The sequence below is a fragment of the Uloborus diversus genome, chromosome 5 (genome assembly GCF_026930045.1).
Source record: "Uloborus diversus isolate 005 chromosome 5, Udiv.v.3.1, whole genome shotgun sequence".
NCBI lineage: Eukaryota > Metazoa > Arthropoda > Arachnida > Araneae > Uloboridae > Uloborus > Uloborus diversus.
In genome coordinates, this window is record NC_072735.1 from 74,585,835 (window position 1) to 74,608,489 (window position 22,655).

General features: G+C 34.5%; 1 protein-coding gene across 1 annotated transcript in view; it reads left to right on the forward strand.

The window, feature by feature from the left end:
* LOC129221905 (exosome component 10-like) overlaps positions 1 to 22,655 on the forward strand; it is a 91,509-nt gene that overhangs the window by 20,948 nt on the left and 47,906 nt on the right. Inside the window, exons 4-7 of the mRNA XM_054856281.1 lie at positions 554 to 655; positions 13,563 to 13,747; positions 18,668 to 18,743; positions 21,507 to 21,617. Of these exons, the coding sequence (XP_054712256.1) occupies positions 554 to 655; positions 13,563 to 13,747; positions 18,668 to 18,743; positions 21,507 to 21,617 (474 nt within the window). The remainder of the gene's footprint in view (positions 1 to 553; positions 656 to 13,562; positions 13,748 to 18,667; positions 18,744 to 21,506; positions 21,618 to 22,655) is intronic.

The window sequence follows — 22,655 nt, forward strand, 5'->3', positions numbered from 1 at the left end:
AAAACCGTAGATTCATTCAAGGGGGGTGGGGGTCATTCTTTGGCATGACCCCCCTAAAAAGGTAGCCTGTTTCCGTCCCTGCACTCATTATGGCACTTGTAAAAATGGACCATTTTAAAAATTCTGTGCCATAAAATTGTTTTTTCACAAAAGTTTCTTTGTAAAAGTGGCACTTTCTGAACTTTTAACCTCCATAACCTGAAAAGGTAATATTTATAAAAACAAAGTTTTGCTTTCCATGTCAAATTTTGGACAAAAATATAATTCTTCCACAAAGGCCGCCTGGGTCGGACACAGACATATTGAGAAGATCTCTACCTTTCCTCTGCCTTCCCTTCAAAAAATTGAGCCTTAAATAACTGTCAAAAATTAATTTCTTTCTTTTCACAAAAGTATCCTGTCCCTAAACAGAACCCCCAATTACAGTTAACTAAAATTACATGCAAATTCTGTAAACAAATTATTAAAACTTAAATTAATAGTGTTAAATTAACAAACTAGCAAATAAAAAAACCTAAATTATTTCAATGTGTAATGTATGTCTTGTTTCTAGAGTACGAATTTGGATGAAGCTACAGGACTGAAAAAATCTGAAGAAGAACTTTTGGTTGCAGTGAAACCAGTGTCTGCAATAAATACAAGTTGGAATAAAAAGGTAATTGCTTTAATTGACTTTGAAATAGCATCCATATGGTGTTAACTTGATAATCATAATAATTCATATCTGTCAACAATACATAAAATGTTCATTGTATATATACATATTAGGGTGGTCCTTATTTATATGGGAAATATTTTTTTCGTAATTCAACAAGTGACGCCCCCTAGTTTTGTGACACTATAAGAAAAAGTAACATGTGCAAAATTTGAACTCGATCGGTCAATAATAACACGTGCCCGTAGGCAGTTGATTTTCCGACAAATCTTCGAGTTTTTACTTCAAACCCAGTGCATAGTTTCTCCTAGGTTTGCAAAATATTTTTGCAGTAAGGTAGCACTAAAATTAATCTTTTTAATTACTTTATATTGTAACGGATCCGGCGCGACTTCCACTTTCTTGAAATGAAGACACAGTTCTTGATAAAAACACAGGAAATTTATTTACACTATGTACAGGAAAGATCTTCAACAACTGCTAAATTATTCATCAGCAATTAAGCAATTATCACACAACACCGTAAACTCAACGTTTACACACGTATTTACTTCCAAATACGAAAACAACACAGCGAAATGCCTCGCTATAAACAGAGCAAAAATCTTCTCAGTTCGAAATATCAATCGAAACTAAACTGTTTATCCATCGCTAACGGCTTAAATACACCGAAAAGAAATTTCTCAAATATTCCACATGCTTCTGTAAAGTAGTAGACCGTTATCAATGAAAAGAAAGAAAATAGGGGTCGTATACTTTAGCCGAATGAAAAAGGGGTTGTATATTCATTACGGGAAACTATTTACAGGTTACGTTCCTACAATAATTACTATTTACAGAATTTGTAACATTGCCCCCTTCCTAAGGACTGCACGTCCCGGGCAGTACAATCCCCAGAAAGGGTGCCAAACTTCTATCACAAGTTCACAATTACACACATTAAATAATAACTAACAGATACAGAAAACACAATAATAACAAGAAATATTACTAAACATTAAAAGCAAAAATTATCTACAACTTTTATGTTATCAACCATGTTTGTTTACGTAATACTCATGAACTATGGCCATAGTATGGAGCTAACCGATCATAATGTACAATCCTAGGTTTTGCATTAGGTGATTTTTGGATCCTCACTACGACGTCATTTAGTCGGTTAAGGACTTTGTAGGGTCCATCCCAATGCGACTGCAATTTGGGTGAAAGACCTTTCCGTCGGATGGGATTCCATAACCAAACCTTGTCTCCTTCGTTGAATTCATGTCCAGTAGACCTTGTGTCTTATCTGGTCTTCATCTTCTCCGCCGCGATGTTGATTCGCTCTCGTGCGAAGTTATGAACGTCTTCCAACCGGGCCTGGAGATCCTGGATGTACTCCTCAGGCGATGAAGGCGCATCCGGAGGACGACCGAAGACGAGATCACAAGGTAGCCGAAGCTCTCGTCCGAAGAGCATCTGAGATGGGCAAATCCGGTAGTCTCGTGGACAGCACTGCGGTTGGCCAGCAGGAACAAAGGTAGCTTCTTGTCCCAATCCTGTTGATTTCTGGATACCATAAGTGAGAGATTATTCAGGATTGTGCGGTTAAATCTCTCCACCATGCCGTCCGATTGTGGGTGTAGTGGTGTTGTCCTAGTTTTCTCAATTCCGAGAATTTGACATAGGCCCTTAAAAACAGCAGAGATGAAATTCCTCCCTTGGTCGGAATGAATCTGCAAAGGTGTTCCATATCTCGAGATCCAATGTTGGACTAGAGTCTCTGCTACGGTGGTAGCCTCTTGATCTGGAATGGGATATGCTTCCGGCCATTTGGTGAAATAGTCGATGGAAACAAGAATGTATTTGTTCCCATCAGCAGTTCTTGGTAGAGGACCCAGGATGTCGATCCCAATTCGTTCGAAAGGAGCTCCAACGTTGTACAGATGTAGCTTCCCTCTGCTTCTCTTCTTCGGTCCTTTACGAGCAGCACAGGCGTCACAAGAATGGCACCACTTCTCCACGTCATCCTTCGCCTTGCTCCAGAAGAAGCGCTCCCGAACTTTATTGAGGGTTTTCAAGACACCAAAATGTCCTCCAGTCGCACTACTATGTATTTCTTTCAGAACATCTGAAATCCTTGATCGGGGAAGTAGTAACTGCCACCTAGATGTTTTGCCGTCGTCAGATTCCCATTTTCGGTGTAGCACGCCGTTCCGTAAATGGAGCGAATTCCATAAAGCCCAGTATCTTTTTGTTGCAGGACTGAAGATGGAAACGTCCTGCCAGCTAGGTCGCCGACTGTCACTTTCCATGAATTCCAAAATTGGTTTTATGTCGGGGTCTTCAAGTTGATCTTTTCGAACTTGGTCGTCACTCCATGGATCAGGTTCTGATGATGTTGAAGTCACTGTCACCTGATAGGCAGTAGGGCTAGTCGTTCCATACTGTTTCTCGATTCGGGAACAATAGTGGCAGTTCTCAGGACAGTGTCTCCTTGATAAAGCCTCAGTATTACCGTGAGATAACCCTTTTCAATGCTTGATCTCCATGTCATATTCCTGGAGCCGCTGTATCCATCTGGCTATCTGGCCTTCCGGATTTTTGAAGTTCAAAAGCCAAGTTAATGTGGCATGATCTGTCCGAAGCAGAAATTTTTGGCCGTAGAGGTAATGATGGAAGTGTTCTACAGCTTTCACTATGGCCAGTAACTCCTTTCTGGTGACGCAGTAATTTCGCTCCGACTTTGATAAGCATTTGCTCCAGTAAGCGATGACATGTTCATTTCCGTCAATTTCTTGGGATAAAACAGCTCCGATGCCCCCATTGCTCGCATCAGTGTCCAGGATGAAGGGTTTTTCAGGCTGAGGATAGGCGAGGATAGGCGTTGATGTTAAAGCCTCCTTCAGTCGTAGAAATGCATCTTCGCATTCTTTGGACCATTCAAACTTTTGCTTGATCTCTGTCAGCTTATGCAAAGGTCGTGCAATGTTGGAAAAACCCTTCACAAACTTCCTATAGTACGTGCAGAGCCCCAGGAAACTTTGCAGCTGATGGATGTTTTCGGGACGACTCCAACTCTTGACCGCAGATACCTTCTCTGGATCGGTTTGCACACCCTCAGAAGAGATGATGTGACCAAGATAGTTCACTTCCCGGCGGAACAAATTACATTTGGACGGACTTAACTTCAGATTGGCTTCCTTAAGCCTTTGCAGCACCTTCCTAAGATTTGCCAGATGTTCTTCAAAGCTGCGTCCCACGATGATGATATCGTCTAAGTAGACCAGACAGGATTCGTAGGAAAGTCCTCTTAACACTGTCTCCATAAGACGCTCGAACGTAGCTGGTGCATTGCAGAGGCCGAAGGGCATAACTTTAAACTGCCACAAGCCTTGTCCAGTTGTAAACGCTGTCTTCTCTCTGTCGTCAGTGTGTATTTCAACCTGCCAGTAGCCGCTCTTCAAGTCCAGAGTCGAAAACCACTTGTGTCCGGAAAGAGTGTCCAAGGTGTCGTCTATCCGTGGAAGAGGGTAACTGTCTTTCTTGGTGATTTCATTCAGCCGTCGGTAATCGACACAAAATCTGGTGGAGCCATCTTTCTTTCGGACTAAGACGATGGGAGAAGCCTAGGGACTGGATGACGGTTCGATTACATCATTCTCCTTCATCTCTTTCAGGAGGGTCTCAACCTCTTCCTTCTTGGCGAACGGTAGTCGTCTTGGATGCTGTTTAATAGCGGGGTGTTCTCCAGTGTAGATTCTATGCTGCGTTAAATTCGTACGGCCAACATCCTCCGATGTAGATGAAAACAGATGCTTGAAGTCATCCATCAATTGTTCCGCAGCAGTTCTTTGGTCTTTCGTTAATGGTGCACTCCCAATTAACTTCGATGTCAAGGACTCAGAAGACACAGTCTCGGGGGAATTGATTCTTCTAATGATGCAGTTTACTGGAGTACAAGTTGCTAACACTTCACCTTTCCGGATATTCCTTGGCCTTTCACTCACGTTGGCGACTCTCACAGGAATTACATCCTTAGAAAGGTCCACAAGCGTAGATGCTACCAGCACTCCTTTTAGGTTATTGCTTAGGTTAGGGTATTCAATGAGTCCAAATCGAAAACTATTGCTTTCTTCAAGGGAGCCAGGTATTAATGATTCTGACCTTGAGGGAATCGATAAATCTGTTTGAGCTATTATTTGATGAGCGGATTTTACATCACTTTCTGCAGGGAAAACGGCTATGTCTTCTCTCATCGAGTGCAGCTCATTAGTCTTGAAGTCGAGAGTGAAGTCATATTTCTTCAAAAAGTCCAATCCGAGAATGAAGGGGTCCGTGATATTAGCGACGAATGCCGTATGATGGTAGGTGGCATTCCCAAACACTATTTCCAAGTCCACTTTACCGTCAATCTCAATTTTGTCACCTGTCACAGTCTGGAGACTTACGCGTGGCGATGTCCACAGCAGTTTCAATCCAAATTCACGAGCCACATCTGTCCTAATGATTGTCACATTGGCTCCAGTGTCAACAATCAGTCTGCAGGGGTTCCCATTTACATGTGCGTAAATGAAAAGTCCATCACTGCCACTACTAGAAGAGGAAATATGCAGAGCTTTAGTGGTGGTGATTTCCTTCCCTCGCGTAGCTTGGCGAGCCGGACAACTCCTTCGCAGGTGTCCTTCACTACCGCATTTCCAGCACTTCTGCTCTTGTCTCTTTCGGGCTGTTATGCTGCTCAAATGTCTTGTCAAGTCACCGAGTTGTCTCTCAAGTTCAGCGAGGTGGGACGACCTGGAATCAGACTCATCAGCTTCCTGAGTCCGGATTAGATGGCGATCCACACGGGTTGCTTCTTGGGCGGCCTCGTATCTCATCGCATACACAACGGCAGAATTCAGGTCTTTGACATCCGCCATCCGTAGAGCTTTCTGGATTTCCGGATCTCGAACCCCGTCGATGTAGTAGTTGAGTGCCAGGTTGTCTCGAACATCCGCAGGGCAGTCGTAAAAAGCAAGATGAGACAGTCTCTCGACGTCCGCCGCTAGCTCTTGCAGGGTTTCCCCGGTTTTCTGGAAACGGGACTTCAACTGGAGTCGGCTGAAATCTTTCTGGCACTTCTCACCGAAGCGAAGCTCCAACGCAGATGTGAGGGCGGCGAAATCCAGGCGCTGGCTGTCCGGAAGGGTCTGGAGAGTGTCCGCTGCGTCACCTCTCAGGGATGCTGCAAGATGACAGGCCTTGGTAGCAGAGTCCCATCCGTTCGCTTCCGCCACTATCATGAACTGAGTTTTGTAAACCTGCCACGAAGTTTTCGCATCAAATGTGGCAAGTTTAATGGACGGTCGAGCAACCGATGTGGGAGCGCCAAACTGTACAGGGCTGCTTTCCGCAGTCGCCAATCTCCTTTCCAGGTCTTTAAAGATGTCTTCTTTAAGTTGATGAAATTTTCTATCTTCTTCTTCCAGTTTATTTTCTACAGCATTGCATTGGCCTTCCACGGAACTTAATTTTTCTTCAAATTTCTCTTCGATTTTATTTTCCACTGCGATGAATCGGCCTTCAACTGCCTCAAACTTTCCTTCAATAGCATCAACTCGATGCTCTATCTCATTAAATTTATTTTCCATCACGGTCTTTACCGAAGTAAGATCGTTTTTAATTTCCTCTTGGTTAGAAACTAGGTCATTTTTCAGCAATTGGTTCAATTGGTTTTGATTAGCCGCCATATCATTTTTTAATTGTTCTTGATTAGCTGTAAAACTTGCAGTCAAGTCACTTTTTAATTGTTCTTGATTAGCCGCCATATCACTCTTCACAGAGTTGATTGCATCAAGCAGTTGTTTTAATTGTTCATCCATTGCGCGAGTAATCACCATAAAAATAAAGTCCAAATTTAAAAAGTCTTTATGAAAAAATGTCCAAAGTCACACTTACTGCAAGAAAGTCCTGAAGTAGCCCCACGTTGGGCGCCAAATTGTAATGGATCCGGCGCGACTTCCACTTTCTTGAAATGAAGACACAGTTCTTGATAAAAACACAGGAAATTTATTTACACTATGTACAGGAAAGATCTTCAACAACTGCTAAATTATTCATCAGCAATTAAGCAATTATCACACAACACCGTAAACTCAACGTTTACACACGTATTTACTTCCAAATACGAAAACAACACAGCGAAATGCCTTGCTATAAACAGAGCAAAAATCTTCTCAGTTCGAAATATCAATCGAAACTAAACTGTTTATCCATCGCTAACGGCTTAAATACACCGAAAAGAAATTTCTCAAATATTCCACACGCTTCTGTAAAGTAGTAGACCGTTATCAATGAAAAGAAAGAAAATAGGGGTCGTATACTTTAGCCGAATGAAAAAGGGGTTGTATATTCATTACGGGAAACTATTTACAGGTTACGTTCCTACAATAATTACTATTTACAGAATTTGTAACAATATCATCTAAAGATTTTACGTTGAATAAGAGTGAAATAATGCTTTAGAAACTTTCCTTAATCATATGCTTTTCTCAATGTATCTCAATAGCATGTATTTTTTCCCGATAGTCATGGATGGTCTGTAAAATAAATTGCTTTGTGACTCATATTTGGTAAATTAGTTGCGAAATTCTTCAATTAATTGCGCTCCTCTTTCAGTTGTATCATTCACAATTTTCAGTATTTTAACGATCTCTCTTCCCTTTAAATAGCATCCTTCATTTTGCCGTGAATCAGGATCAAGTAGGAAAATCTTTTAGTATTTGTTACTTATCAAACAGTTTTGTTGACTCGTAATTGATTCTATAAAGAGGAAGATCTTTACTAAGAAAGTATTCCAAATAATCTACTTGTTATCTGAAATTTGTTAAACAGTCATCAGACACGTCTTCCTTATCACAAGCATTTTTTGGACTAGTCTTTTCCTATCTTCAAAGTTAATTCCTTCATCCAATACGGACAAAGCTACTAGTTTATCCCCTAAATACCATAAGTGATTTATGAATTTTCCAATCACTGCTTCTGCTGCCTCAGCCGCTTGGTTGGAACAAGCGCAGAAGAGCGGTACGTTTGACCTAAGGCCATTGGTGTACATTTTCCCGCCTGCGGCGGGCGCGCCATCCGAATGAAGTCTGTAACATGTTAAATTTTACAGAATGAAAGTGAGAGCATGGTCTGTCTGGAAGTAGCAGCACCTATTTAGGTTCAAAATTACTTTAAATATAAAACGTCAGAATACTTTTACATAAAAATGAGAAAATCCGCAATTTTTTCTTTGAAACTCAAAGATGCTCTAGGGGCACATGTTAATATTCATGGATTGACTTAAAATTTTGCAAGGATCATTTATTTGTACAATGGAACAAATTGAGAGGGCGTCGCGTAAAATATCTTGAACCTTCTTCCTATTGGGTTATTCAAGAAAAAAGTAAAAAAAAAAAGTGCGAAAACTTTTGTATTTGCAGGATAAAGTGAAAAAAAAAAATCCTAGGTATAATTTCATGCACAAAGTACTATATGAAATTAAAACAAAAACCTTGCATATTACTGCAGATGCATGTTTCGAGGTTACAGTTACAAAAGAAGTGAATTTATGAATGAAAAAACTTTCAACCAGAAGCTCACTTCTTTTGCATGGAGGTTGGTTGTAACGTCAAAACACATGTCTGCAAGTTTTGTGAAATAAAACATTGTTTTTAATTTTACTTTTCAGTACAGAGATATTATTTTCTTCTAAAGTATAATATGTTCAGTAGGAAAGAGTTAAAATGTGAAACGTTTATGATATTTCTGAAGAACATTGCCTGAAAGATTGTACCTTTTTTGTCCAACTGTTAAGTTGCCCACCAAGTTTTGTCTCAATCAAACTTGCATTTTCTACTTTTGGAAATATATGGGGTGTTGTCTCAGGTTGGAAAAGGGTCTTGGTAGTTTTCTTTCATGGAGCAAAATGAAAGAAATTTCATTTTTTCCAAAGAAATGAAATTTGGAAAAATAGCGTTGTATTTTTGCAGTCTGCTTTGTATTGTTGATTGTTCAGGAAACAGTAAGTTGTATGAGAAACCAATACAAAATATGGGAAAGATTGCCACTTAATTACAGGATGAAAAATCATTAAACAAGGATTTACTCTATTTACATTTGAAGAAGGGAGTTTATGGATAAAAAAAATAGGCACTAGACTATTCAAAAAAACATTGCTTGTTGCCTTTAGTCAATTTTTTTTATTCATTACTTTCTTTTTTTTTTTTGCATTGAGAAAAAGGTTCTTTGTAATCCAGAAACCAGTCTGCAATTATTTTTGCGAATTTTATGTGTTAGAGTCATGATTGTAAAATCAAGGAAAGTTTTGGAGCTCAATCAGAGAATTATCAAGGAACTTTTTTTCCCTTATTTTATTATCACAGTGGATAAAAATGTTCTTGAATGCTGTTTCTATGTAATTATTAAGAAGCTGACGATTTTAAGCTTCAACTTGTAATTTTTGCCTTTTCAAGAGCAATAAGAAAAAAGAGTTTTAACAGAAAAATAATTCTGAATTTCTTAGAGAAGCCAATAAGCTTATCTTTAAAGCCATACTGCTTGTAAAAACATGATATTAATAAATTTTTGCAAGTCAGTAAGAAAAATTCATTTACAGTGGCTCCCAAAAGTGTTCGTACACTTTGAAATTTTTTAATAAAACCAAAATAATGCGAAACTGAATTCAAATATGAAGTCCAATATTATTTCACATCATTCCTATGTCATTCTAAATACAATCCAGTAGTTTTTTCAAAATATTGACGGATCTTCTTTTTGAAATGGGTCAAAAACGAAGAGACAGAGAAATAACACGCCACAAAAGTCATCGTATACTGAAATATTTTCGAATAAATTCATGATTAAAGTTATCATATGTAGTTTTTTTTTTATTATTATTTTTGCATTGTGATGACACTGTAAAGTCATTTGACTTTAGTTTTTTGTTTATTTATTCCCTAATATTCTTCTTATTATTTTTAAATGGCAGGTATGCCTAAAAAGCAACAAACACCATTCGAAATTTGATTTTTTTTCCTAACGGTAGCGGTAAATTGGTTTAAAATGTCTCAAAATTAGATAATTTCTACCATTCCATAGTAAAGTGCTTGATAAAATACTTTAAAACAGGGCTCTCCAACCTACGGCCCGCGGGCCGGATCCGGCCCTCGAACAGATTTTCTCTGGCCCGCGAGTGTTCACCCCATGTTTTTCACTGTATTATCCATCAACAAGCCTTGTGTGGGAAACACTTGAAAGTAGCTGAAGTAATGAACGTAGCTGTCAAAACAGTTAACTTCATTAGATCAAGTTCCCTCAAACACCGTCAATTCTTTTTTTTTTGCTGAAATCGACAGAGTTTACCCAGATGTTCCGTACCATTGTGAAGTTCGCTGGTTGAGCAGAGAAGTATTGCAGTGGTTTGTTGAACTTCGAGAAGCGATTGACACTGTTATGACTGAACTGCGTCATCTTGTACCTGAACTTTCTGGCAGTGTATTTGTTTGAAAATTGGCTTACGTTGTTGATCTCGCGACTAGTGGTGTACCCAGGGACTGACTGGAGTGGCTCTCACCAGGAGCGCATCTGCCAGGGGTGCGGCATTTCAACTGATTTTTTAAAAATAATTTTATTCAAAAAATGATCATATAAGTAGAAAAATGCTTTAAAAAACTAAAAAAACTCGCAAGAAAAAGAGCTAGAGGTGAAAATGAAACAATTGTTAATTCTCAAAAAAAAAGGTGGGGGGAGGAGACTTTTACGGGTAGCGTTAAATTTCATTCCTATTCACTGAGTTAGCTAAAAGACTTCTATACACAATTTCTATACCAGGGAGAGGTGGTGGTGGACGTTCTATACCAGATGATTTTACTAATGAACTAAAATTTTTGGGAAGGGGAAAATTCCCAATTTGCCAAATGAAATCCCAATTTACGAATGATAAAATTCGAGCATGCACACATTTTCTTTCAAACACAATATCTACTGCAACATTGGGCATCATTGAAAAAAAAGTAAAAAAAAAGAGATAATAGGTATTAAAGTTACAATTCTGTCTCCTTACTTGCCGAATCAATTAGTCAAAATGCCCCCCCCCCCCCGCCCCAAACAAATTTCTTTGAGGTCTCAGTGACTTCCAGTGAATTTCCATCGAGGCGACCTTGGAGGAGGGCCAGGAGGCGCAATTTCTTAAGTTCGCCAGGGGTGCTGAACCCAATAGGTACGCTACTGCTCGCGACACAAATTAATTTTCTGAATTTGAAACTGCAAGGTGAAAACTCTTCAGTTTGTGACTTATGCTACTGAGTCAAAGCTTTCAGACAAAAACTCATACTTTTCGAAAAGCATTTAAGATCTATGAACTTTGACCGCTTCTAAACATGTAAGAATTCTTGTGCACTAAGCACTGCTACCATTCCCAAGGATCACGTTTCGGAAGTCATGTCTCAGCTACGTCATGAGTTTGAAAACCTCTTTGAATACTTTAACCGTGCATCAGATGAAATTTAACTCTTTAAAAACCCTTTTAAGTATGATATTGACAATTTGCTTTCTGAAATTCAACTTAAAATCGTCGAGTTAACAACTAATGACTTACTCAAGACAGCTTTCCAGGAATGCCACAAGGGAGATAACCTACCTCTATTTTACAGTTCTCTAGCAGAAAAAGACTTTAAGAACTTAAAATATCATGCTAGGGCTATGTTTTCTCTTTTTGCATCCTCTTGCAAGTGTGAACAGACGTTTTTAAAATTGAAGAATGTTAAATCTTAAGTATAAATCTTCTTTATCAGACAAACATTTAAATTCTCTCTTAATGATCGGAACTACGAAGTTTGTCCCTGAATGGACTGAAATTTTAATCGATAAATAAATGTAATCTTCTCGTTAATTTTTCAAGTTTTCAAAAAATTTTTTAAAAGGTTTGCACGTGTCGTGTTCTTTTTTATTTCCAAATTTTTAATCATCAATAATTCAATAAAATAAATTTGTCATACATTGCAATATTTTGTCTTGTATCATTCACTCATTAGCTTTTTTTAAAAAAACAAAACTTCACTTTATTTTGTGACTAAGAACATTTTTTATTTCAGTTTTCTGAATTATTCTAAATTTTACAAGACTCAATAACATTATTTTATTAGAGATTTAAGGGGACTTAAAATATAACTTAACTAATAGCAAATACCTCTAAGGAAATATAGCAACTTAGAAACAAGCTAAGAAATTTTCAAAAACCACTACTGAGCGCTTAAATTAAAAGAATATATATTCGCAATGTATGGGTGGAGGGGGGGGGGGGTTAGTGCCAAATAAACCATCTGAGCTAAAATAATGTTGGTCTGGCCTCCTAGCCTCCGAAAATGTACAATGTGGCCCGCAAGCGAAAAAGGTTGGAGACCCCTGCTTTAAAAGAAAGACTTGGACCGAAAACAAGGTAAGAAAAGGTCAATTGGCAAAGTTAACAAAGCGTGATTGGAGATTTAAAGTTAAATGAATTATGAACAATACACATTTGAGTGCTGTAAATGTTTCTTCAGAGTTAAATGAAAAATTTTATATTTAATTTTCACCTAAAATTGTTCACCAAGCTCTCTGATTAGCTGGATTAAATAGGACCTCTTCCCACAGAAATTTTCTTGGTCGTGCGAAAAACAAAAGGCTTACGTTTTTCGTCGCAAAATCAATGATAAATAAGCTCAAAACGTTTTATAATTACGTCTTACAGATAAAAATGAATTCAACGTTTTTGGTTAAATTGTTGTATAACTGTAAGTAGATAAAAATATTTGGAACTTAATCATAAGAACTTAGTTGGATCAGTTAATCAGGACGGTGGAGGTGTTATAGTGTGAGAGGGTGCATATCAACATCAGGACTTGGTAGTTTGGAAATTTTTGATGAAATAATGAATCATGCGGTTCCTTTAAATATTTTAAAACCCGATTTTGCGTTCTTAGCCAAAAATTTGGTTATTGGAAACAACTTTGTTTTTTATCAAGATAATGGTAAGAAGCACACGGTTTTCAACGTTTGCGTCTAGTGCCTTGAAAATTGTCCTAAAGTTTAGAAAATACCCCTCAATCTCCAGATTTGAACTTAATGCAACATATTTAGAGATATCTGGTTTCTAGATTACGAAAATACAGTTTTGAAGCGAAAATAGAGCTAGAAACAGTAAAACTCAAAGTGGTTGAACACTTACTCAGAAATTACGCAAAAAAAAAAAAAAAAAAAAGAAAGAAAAAAGAATGAAATTTATTTTCATGCGTTTAAAAGGTGTTGTTGATACTGCATGATATTCTACTAAATAATAACTTTTTAAAAATTTAGATTATTCAATAATATATAGGTATTGTTTAAAGTGTACAAAGACTTTTGTGAAACAAAATTTCCGGCACTTTTTGGTTTTTTATTTTTAAAAAATTAAGTTTTAATATTTTTAAAAAACTTTTCATGTAGTTTTGTCAAAAAATGATCATAGATCTTATAATTAAATACTTATTCCGAAATATTAATTCTAACCAATGGATAGGGGCCAATTTCGTTGAAAGTCGTAGGTGTATGAACAGTTTTGGGAGCCACTGTATGTGTTGGTAATTTAATTTATAGTTTTGAAATAGCATATTTTGTCAATTTTTAGTGAATATATAGAAGTAACTGATAAAATTGTAACAGCTGCTTAATTCATCTACTTTTCGGTGTTTATCTTGTAAATTATTCTTCCTTTTATGTTCTTTGTCTTGAGTATGTTTCATTGAAATTGTAACAGCTGCTTAATTCATCTACTTTTTGGTGTGTATCTTGTAAATTATTCTTCCTTTAATGTTCTTTGTCTTGAGTATGTTTCATTGAATTTGCAATTTTAGCAGTTTTTTTATTCATATTCCACTTATTATTTCAGCAATTTTCCACCAGTGCAACTCGTAATTTGAAACTTTTAACTGCAAAAAATGTGGTTAGACCTCAGCTGACATTTAAAGACAAAGTAGACAACTCAAATTCTCCATTTGTTCCAATTATAAAAGAAAAACCTAACTCCATCAAACCACTTGCTATTATTATAGAAAAACAAGGCGATTCTGAAGAGTAAGTTGAACAAGCATTCATAAATGTCTTATAATCATACATTTTTACAGACAATAGTAATGCAAAAAAAAAAGAAAAAAGATATTGCATATATTTTCGAGTATTACATAAGTATTTTAAAAGTTAGCTAGGTCAGTTAAAAGTTATTTTAACAGATTTTTACTGTAGAGATTTCTTTGCCAGCAACGAGTAAAAACAAATTAATTAACCACGACTCCTTTTTTTTAAATTCTACTTTGGTTTTGTAAGAACCAAAAAAGAATGTTGTATATAGTTAAAACAAAGTTAAAACAAAGAATATATGTGTATGTATGTATGTTCCCTATACAAATCCACAGTTTACATCGGATTTCTACCAAATTTGGCAGGGAAGTACTTGGTTACCAAGAAGCAAAGAAGGGGGGGGGGGGTGAATGAGAAAAAGAACCAAGGGGAGACGGAGGATACTTTATCCCCACTTTAGTTTAAATTTTTCTCTCGGCTGCAGATCATCAGTTTTTTCAAAAAAGTATGTAAAAAAAGATGATTTTTCGCTGTATCTGACAGTATTTTCTTTTAGTTGAAATTAAACATATAGTTTCAGTAAAATAATGTTTTTCAATAACTTATATAAAGGGATCATGTATTCCCACATCAAGCGATACATGATCCCATGGGGGATACTTGATCCCACTGAGAAAATACAAAAACTTTTCGTTAGATCAGCTTTTATTTATGGATTTTCGTTTTCTACATAATGTTTCTAAAAAATAACACTAGTTCTAACTTTCTTTATTAAATTATAATAAAGTGAACACAAAATAACAGTTTTAAATTCCACTAGGATGTTTGTAAAAAAAATGTACCCAACTTAAATGAACTTATGATGCTTTTGATCAGTAACTTATTCTCGAATACAGTTGTGAACAATATATTTCATAAATAAAACTAACAATTTTTTTAAAGTAGCGTAATAAAATTCAAATTACAACAAATAAAAAAGGAAAAGAGCGATTAGCACAAAAATCGACTTATTTGTTCTTGTCTTGCAATAGTAAAATTAAGAGTTTTATCAATTGAATTAATTTTAAAAAATAGGGATGAAAAATGTAAGTATCCACATTCTTATAGAAAAGAATGGAAAGCCTAGCATATATTTTCAAAACCTAAAAAGTCAAATGTGAACAATACGTTTGTTGTAGTTCTTAAAGTTCAGCTCAATCCATCTGGATGTGTGCAACTTAACACATTCATTCTCATTTACTACACTTAGTTGAATTTTTCAGGAAAAATAGATTGATTAAGCATGTTACCTTTTCGCTTTAGGAAGATTATTTCCAACTCTAGAAATCCAACTTAGCATTCTATCCGCTAATGGGTCTACTCTACATAATGGGCAACTAACTTTTTTGATGTAAATCTAACGATAGCAAAATCATTTTTTTCCATTCAAACAAGGATTTGACATCTATTTCAACTTGTTCAAGTTCATTTGGATGATCAAAACATAACTCATCAGTAAAGTTAGTTAATGTTTCGATGTTTGAGGTGTTATGTGGATTACAAGTGCAAACTGATATTTTTATTGTTTAGCATATTTACTGCAGTGATTATATAAATCTATCACTCATACTGTAAAAAATTTATTATGTTAATATGGTTTTGAATGTTTAAATTTAATGTCAACTAAGTAAACAACAGCTATATTGTTTTCATTGTGTTTATATTGTCAGATGGTACTTGATGCTTGGGATCATGTGTCCCTCTAAACGAGTGAATCAAGTATCCCTAATATGCGATTTTTACAAACATACTTGTTATGTTATTAACAATCAGTGGCAATTTACTAAAAATATTTTTTTTTCAATTATAAGAGACTGTCTATACTTTAAAATTATACTTCAGTATTTTTTTTAGTTGTATATATTGGATAATGTAAACTTCAGAATGCTTTCCTAAAAAAAAAGTTTCCCATGACAAATTCAAACAATCATTTCTTCAGCTAAAACAAAATGGCTGAAAAAAACAAAGTGTTGCCAGATTTTATGTACAAGTATAACTGTCACATAATTCTCAGGTTTCAAATGTCTATTTAATGATTTTGGTACGTTTTCGGCTATAGGATCATATATCCCCAGAGATCAAGTATCCCCAGTCTCACCTACAGTTAAAATTTAAATTTTAGGACCTGAAAATGGCATTTTTCTGTAATGTGATTGCGAAAAAATGCTCGCAAAAATTAGAATAAAATATCCATATAAATCCCTGATTTTTCTACATCAGATAAAATTTGTTCCAATGTTCCAAGGTAGTTGGAACGTGAATTATTTGCAACTCCAGCGCTCGAATAGGCTACCTCACGGTGATTTACAAAACTGCCGAAAAAACTAAAGCATTGCCACATTGCGTTCCATGTGTGCCTGTTGACGTAAACACAGGCAGTTTTTTAGGAGTATTTATTAACGCATTCGATGTGTCTTAAATTGCTTTCAGCAACAGAAATTGTTTCGTCGCTTAATGGTTTTCCCGATCTTCTCAAAATAATGTTAGTTTTCATTATTTCCCTCTAAAAAGTGTGATGATTGTCATAAATGGCGAAAGCGTAAAACAAGAAAACTCTGGGTTAACAAACTTTGCATTTGTTCTGTTCAATGCATTTTTTTTTTTTGAAAGAGGATAACGGTATACCAGGTAAGTTTTTTTTAAAAATTGTTTTGTGTTAATTTGTAAGAATATGGGGTTTTTTTAATCTTAAGTTCAAAAGAAGGATTTGATAACATTAGCAGAAGAATTAGGGCTTTCATCTCTGCCTAGTTAAAAAATAATTAATTAAACCAACCTAATTTACTGCAGTATTTAGTTGGAATAGGCAGTATGCAAAATATTTTCTTATATTATCGTAGAACGAAATGAAAAATGTTTAACGCTGAGAATTTTCCTCGCCAAAATAGTGGGATTATAGTTTAGGGTTATAGTTTTAGTATTGTGCGAGCAAAGAACATTAGGCGAAATATTTCGCAGGTCAGTTAAACCATATTTATTTTTTATCATGAGTGGAATAAAATGGTAGAAAGATTACAGAATTTGATAAGTTTAAAGAAATAATGTTAGATCAATTAAAAAGAAAACTACCACCATGTATCCGTGAGAATTTTGTTGATGAATTGCATGGCATGACATAATTAAATCGTAACGCAGAAATTAGAAAAATACGAAACAGAAAAATTTAATAAAATTAACCGATTTGGCAATTTGAGAAAAATAACTCAGCTACAAATGCAAAACAATTAGTGCTAGCCAAGCAAGGCAAAGAAGTATTATTTTCTTCTGATAATAATTCGTAATGTCATATAATTAAATTATCTAGCATTCTTATTATTAATTTAGCAATATTATAGCAATATTATAGCCTGACAAGAATTGTTATTCTTGTCAGGCCACAATTATTATTTAGTTTTATCAAGAATTGATAAATATCGAATTCAACATCGTGGAAATGGCTGCTTAGAACTACGAACTACGTAATTTGCATTAATTTTTGACGTTTAGTAATGCTTCTTGAACTTTAATTTCTTTCTACGTGGGTCAGAATATCAATAAGACTTTGAAAATTAATTTAAAAAGAATAAAGCTAAAAAATCATGCATACGAACAAAATTTACTAGGCTTATTAGCATTTTCTTCGTTACCACGTATGTTTGTTTTACCTTTTTCGTTTGCCATTAGAAAGTGGCTACAGTGCCCCCTATAGTTCGTTGGAGTTGCGAATAACTTTTTAACTAAATTCATGCTACAATTTAGGCAAGCCTTCAATTTGAAATTCATTGTTGAATCATGCTTTTATTAAAATTTGTAGACTGAAGAAAATCATTGAGAAGAAAGATCTGTTCCCATTTTTTTTCTTAAATATTAGCAAATAAAATCCTAGCTTTGTTTTGAGACTTTCCTGTTATCGAGGGATTTGAAACTTTTCTCTTTTGGTTATTTGTCTGCAATTTGTCGGAAAATTTTATTATTTTTTTTTGTTCGAACCTGATTGTTGAATAAGCGTCACTTGACATAACTTTTATTTTTAAGGTAGACTGTGCAAAACCGTGCAACGTAACTGGTTGAACAATAAATTAACTTCTTAATTACGACTAAAGCATGAAAATTTTCATTAAATGTAATTGTGCCTAGTTAATGGCATTAAAATTAATTGATAGCTTAAGTGGAGTCTGAGAAATTGGCAATATTGTAGTGAATTATACTAATGTTTTTATATTTAGCCACTTTTTTAATATTTAGATGCCACATGGCAACCACTAATCTTGCTCTTTACTTGCAATCTTAGTTCGTCGAACCTAGATGGCTGCCCAGCAGCAAATATCCACCAAAAACTATTTTCTTTTTTTAGTTTTAAAGTTGTAGCTTCCTAGAATATGAGTCAACACTAAACTTTATCTCTTTATTTTCTTCGTTGATAAGTGCATGATATTTGATTAAAGAACCGGAATAAACATGCTAATAGAGTCTAGTATTTTACATGATTTAATAGGGAAGAGAAGACCTAACAATTAGTTTTAGCTTGAGGCAGAAATACACCATTACTTGCTGCGTAATTCTTCAGTGTTTTCCAATTCTTAGAATGGTATACTGCTATGGACAGGTAAACGGCAGTATCTGCTGAAACAAGTTTTCTAGATCTTCAGAGAAACATGTTTTAAATTCAATACTAACAATAGGGAAATGTTGAAATTAGTTGTTTTTTTTTTCAGCGGAAACCAAATAAGCAACCTCGTTCAGTAAAACTAACATACAGTATATGACAAAAATGCAAGAAAAATGAAAAATTTGCAGGTACTGCCCTCTAAATGGCCATGGCAGTATAATTATTTGATAGTTTGTGATCTGTGCAAACATTAAAATGCTTATGCATTTAGTCTGCTGTTTTCCTTCCAGGTTTTGTCATCCATATGAAGTTGAAATCGAAAAATTTAATCCTTCCGAAGATATGTTGCAACATAAAGAAGTGTTGGTTAGTAATTATTTCTTTTTAATTTTAAATTTATGAAAAAGAAAATAGTGTGTTTACTTATGCATACTGAAACAGTATAATTTTCATGAAATTTTATGCAGGAAAAATTAGTAATTGCAACATACTGTACTTCCGTGTATTTTGCTAGACTTAATATTTAGTGGGTAATCCAAGTATTCAACTAAAATGAATTGCTTTATAAATCTTAATATGTGCAGGGTGTCCGCGCATATGGAAAGTCATGGATTTCGACAATGATTGAAAATAGTCATTGAAAATCATGATTTTCAACAAAAAAATGCTCAAAAGTCATGGAAACTGACATCTGGTCATGGATTTTGGGTTCAAGAACATGCCTATTTATTGCATTTTACAAATTAGGTGCAAAATTTACACATCTTATCCGTTTCTTACGCCTTTACCCATCAGTCCCGATTTTTCACACGTTTTGAAATCCAATTGCATCCGGTTCTATAAGACTCTGCTGTTTTTCTTTACGATGTTATTCTACCGTTTGGGATGTTTAAAATTTTGTGTTTAGCATTATTTTTAACCTCAAAATTTATCGTTAATTTTTAGCGCTGTTTTAATTTAATGAACATTTTAGAAAAGAAACTTGGTCTAAAGAATTAAGGACATTTAGGACATTGATAAAATGCAGAAATTGGGAAATTTTCAATTGGGAATTTTTTCAATATTTGTAGCTTATCCTAAAACTTGGACCGTAGTGTGTCTGATAATGTCTAGTATGTTAATTATTAAGTACTTTAATTAAAATATTTTATTTTTTTCTGATTATTTGTTTATTTTTTTATTGTAAACATAATTTTAGTATTTATTAAATTATTGTTAGTCACAGATTTTTTTAGAAAACTACTAGCTTTAAAAAATAATAAGGTTTTGATTCATTATTTGTTTATTACATAAAATATTTATTTAAAAAAATGCAAAAGAAAAAAAAAGCAAGCTTAAATGCTTTGCTTTTCACCAGTAGTTATACATCATTATTGCTGCACGTTTGAAGTTTCTTTTATTTTGAAAAAATATTGTGTATCACATCTGATTTTTCTGAGAAAAAATCATAAATTTGTTTTTATGTAAATTCTATTGGAATCCAAAAAATATTTAAAGAAATTTTAGATTTATTAATGTATGTCGTTGGTAGCAAAATAATTAAGTTGAACTCTAATTATTTCATGTGCATCAATAGTCATTATTGCATAAATTGTTTTTAATTTTAATTTTTATAAACATATGTCAAAAGCATAGATCAGATGGTTGCTATTTAATTTTCACAAAATACAAAGTTACATATTCTTGTGGAAAATTAATGTTTTTTTCTGGAAAAATTGCAGCCTGTGAGTCATGGATTTCAAAACTTGAAATGTAGCAGATATGCTGTATGTGTTTGTAATGGGGGGGGGAGGGATGGACATTAGCTCAACAAAAGCTTTTGTTGTTTTGTTGCAATGTTTAATATGTTTGCATTTTGCCTGTCTGTGCGATTTGCTGCCAGCATAAAGGTGATATTAAGTTCCATATATTTTTTGTTTTATTTCAGCTTTAAATTCAACCAAAAGATAACTTCTGATATTTTTTTTCAACATACCATGGAGTCCTGTTAAAACGAATACCGATACAACGAAATATCCTATGCAACAAACAAAATGTGCTTTCCCATTTTAAAACTCTTAAAGATACAGTAAAACCCCTCAAATGTGGACACTAACAAGACAAAAATTTTTGTCCCGAATAGAGGGGTGTCGGTTAGGAAGGGTTTTACTGTAATGCATAAAAATATCTCTTTTTAACGAATTAATTTTTCAAAAGTTCGTTACAATGGAATGGTTTTCTCTATGTCAGTTGGAATATTTTTTATTTAATGCTGTTTTCAGAAATTAAAAAATGACTTTCAGTAGCGGGGAAAACTCCGCATATACTTTCAAAACAGCCGTTCAAGGTGAAAATCTAAGGTAAATGCTCATGCTGAAACTTAAGCTGATGTTTGACAACAAAACCAGCTGTCTAGACATGCATAGTCGATTTCTGTGCACTAAATGCGAGGCACCCTACGAATTTGCAAGGGTGTCAGCTCAGCAAAATTTCAACTCTTCTTGTGGTCAATATAAGTGAGGTTCATAGATTAGAATCTTTTATTATGAACTCTGGGACCAAATCTCCTATACAAAAGAAGATGACACCTTTTGTAAAGATGACCAATGAATAAAAGATCAGTGTTCAATATATTTTCTCTTTGTTCATTCAAAATAAATAAAAACAGCAAAATGTTTTACCAGTCCCTTGGAATTCGGTTTGCGGTTTAACAAGATTTTTACTGTATTTAGAAACTATTTAGGATAATGAATCAATTTTACTTAATCATTAAATTTAACAGGCAATTCTTTTTTTTAACAGTTTGTTATATTTTTGACCAGGATGTTTGCCATTGTTTAAACTCATGTGTCCAAACCTGGCCAACTCTGTCTCATGTAAGTGGATTAACGAACATAAAGCAAATCTTTCATAAACCCGAAAAAAAAAAAAAAAAAAAAAAAAAAAAAAAAAAAAAACAATACACAGAATGATTTTTTCCCCTTTTCTCTCTCTATTTAATGTCTGGGACTCAACCAAAGAGTATTTTATACCAAGCAAATGTTTAAGTAAAAATATATATTATACTTATGTAAAAATATTCTTTTACATTTTACATAAATAAATATTTTAAACAAAAGCTAATTTATTGTTCTAATTTTCTTCCACTAGCTTCCTAAACCTTTGGAAGAAACTCCTCTTCTCATGATCACTAGAGTGGAAGAATTGAAAAATATGTGTTCTGAATTGAAAAAAGAAAAAGAATTTGCTGTTGATTTGGAAGTAATTTTTTCTCCATGTGCTAATTGTCAACATTTTTTTCATAATAATTAGATTTCTAATTTGCACAAAAATGACTCTTAAACTAGTCAAGACACAGAAAAAAGTATTGATTTCTATTTTGCATGTGAAAAGGTCTCAGTGGGTTTTTGGTTTTGAATATGATTTTTTAAAAATTCATTCAAACCCTCGCTAAGATTTTAATTTTATTCAAGTAACTGTTAATTAAATATGAGATTAACTGTTATGTTTTGATAGTATATTAAAACATGTATTATTCCCCAACAGCATAATTTTTTGAAGGCTTTGGTTAGCTGGAAAAAATAAAAAACTTAGCATTACCCATGGGACATTTTTTTGAGAATCACCCATTAGCCTTCTTTCATGCTTTATTCTTCTTTATCTGACTTATGCTGGGAAAGTAGGCCGAAAAGTAAAATAATTGATTGGGGCTGAATCTCTGGAAAGTCTCATGTGACCAGGGAGGGGAATCTATTGATAGCAGTTTGAAGCCAAAGCGGGATACTAGAGAAGAGCTGTAAACATCTTCATTTCTACATACAAAACGATTTTTTGATTTCGCTCCCACCCTAAACTTGAGACGAAGGGGAGGGAAGAGGCAGGAAGGGGAACAGTGAAAGGTCTCAGTGTCACCCACCTGCTTTAGATGCATCAATAGAGGTTGTTTTCAATTCTGTGGCTTTCACTAATCACATAACAGAACTTACGCAGCAGCGTAAATTGCCCAGTTTTGTATAGCGGATTACGCCAATGTTCCCAATCATGAACAACAAAGTTTGTTCGCTTATTTTTGTTGGAAATTATTATCAGTCATGTTTGGTCGTCAAAAGGATCTCTATTTATTGTTACTCTAGAATATCAAAACAGTGAAGCATTTTTAAAAAAAATTAAATTTTTTAATCTTTCTCTGTGAAAATCAGTAAAAATGCACATTTTTGCCAATTTTGCTGGAAAACTAATTGCAAATTAGAACTAGTTTTTCTTTCAAAAATTCAGGTCTATTTTTGGCAATAAATAGAA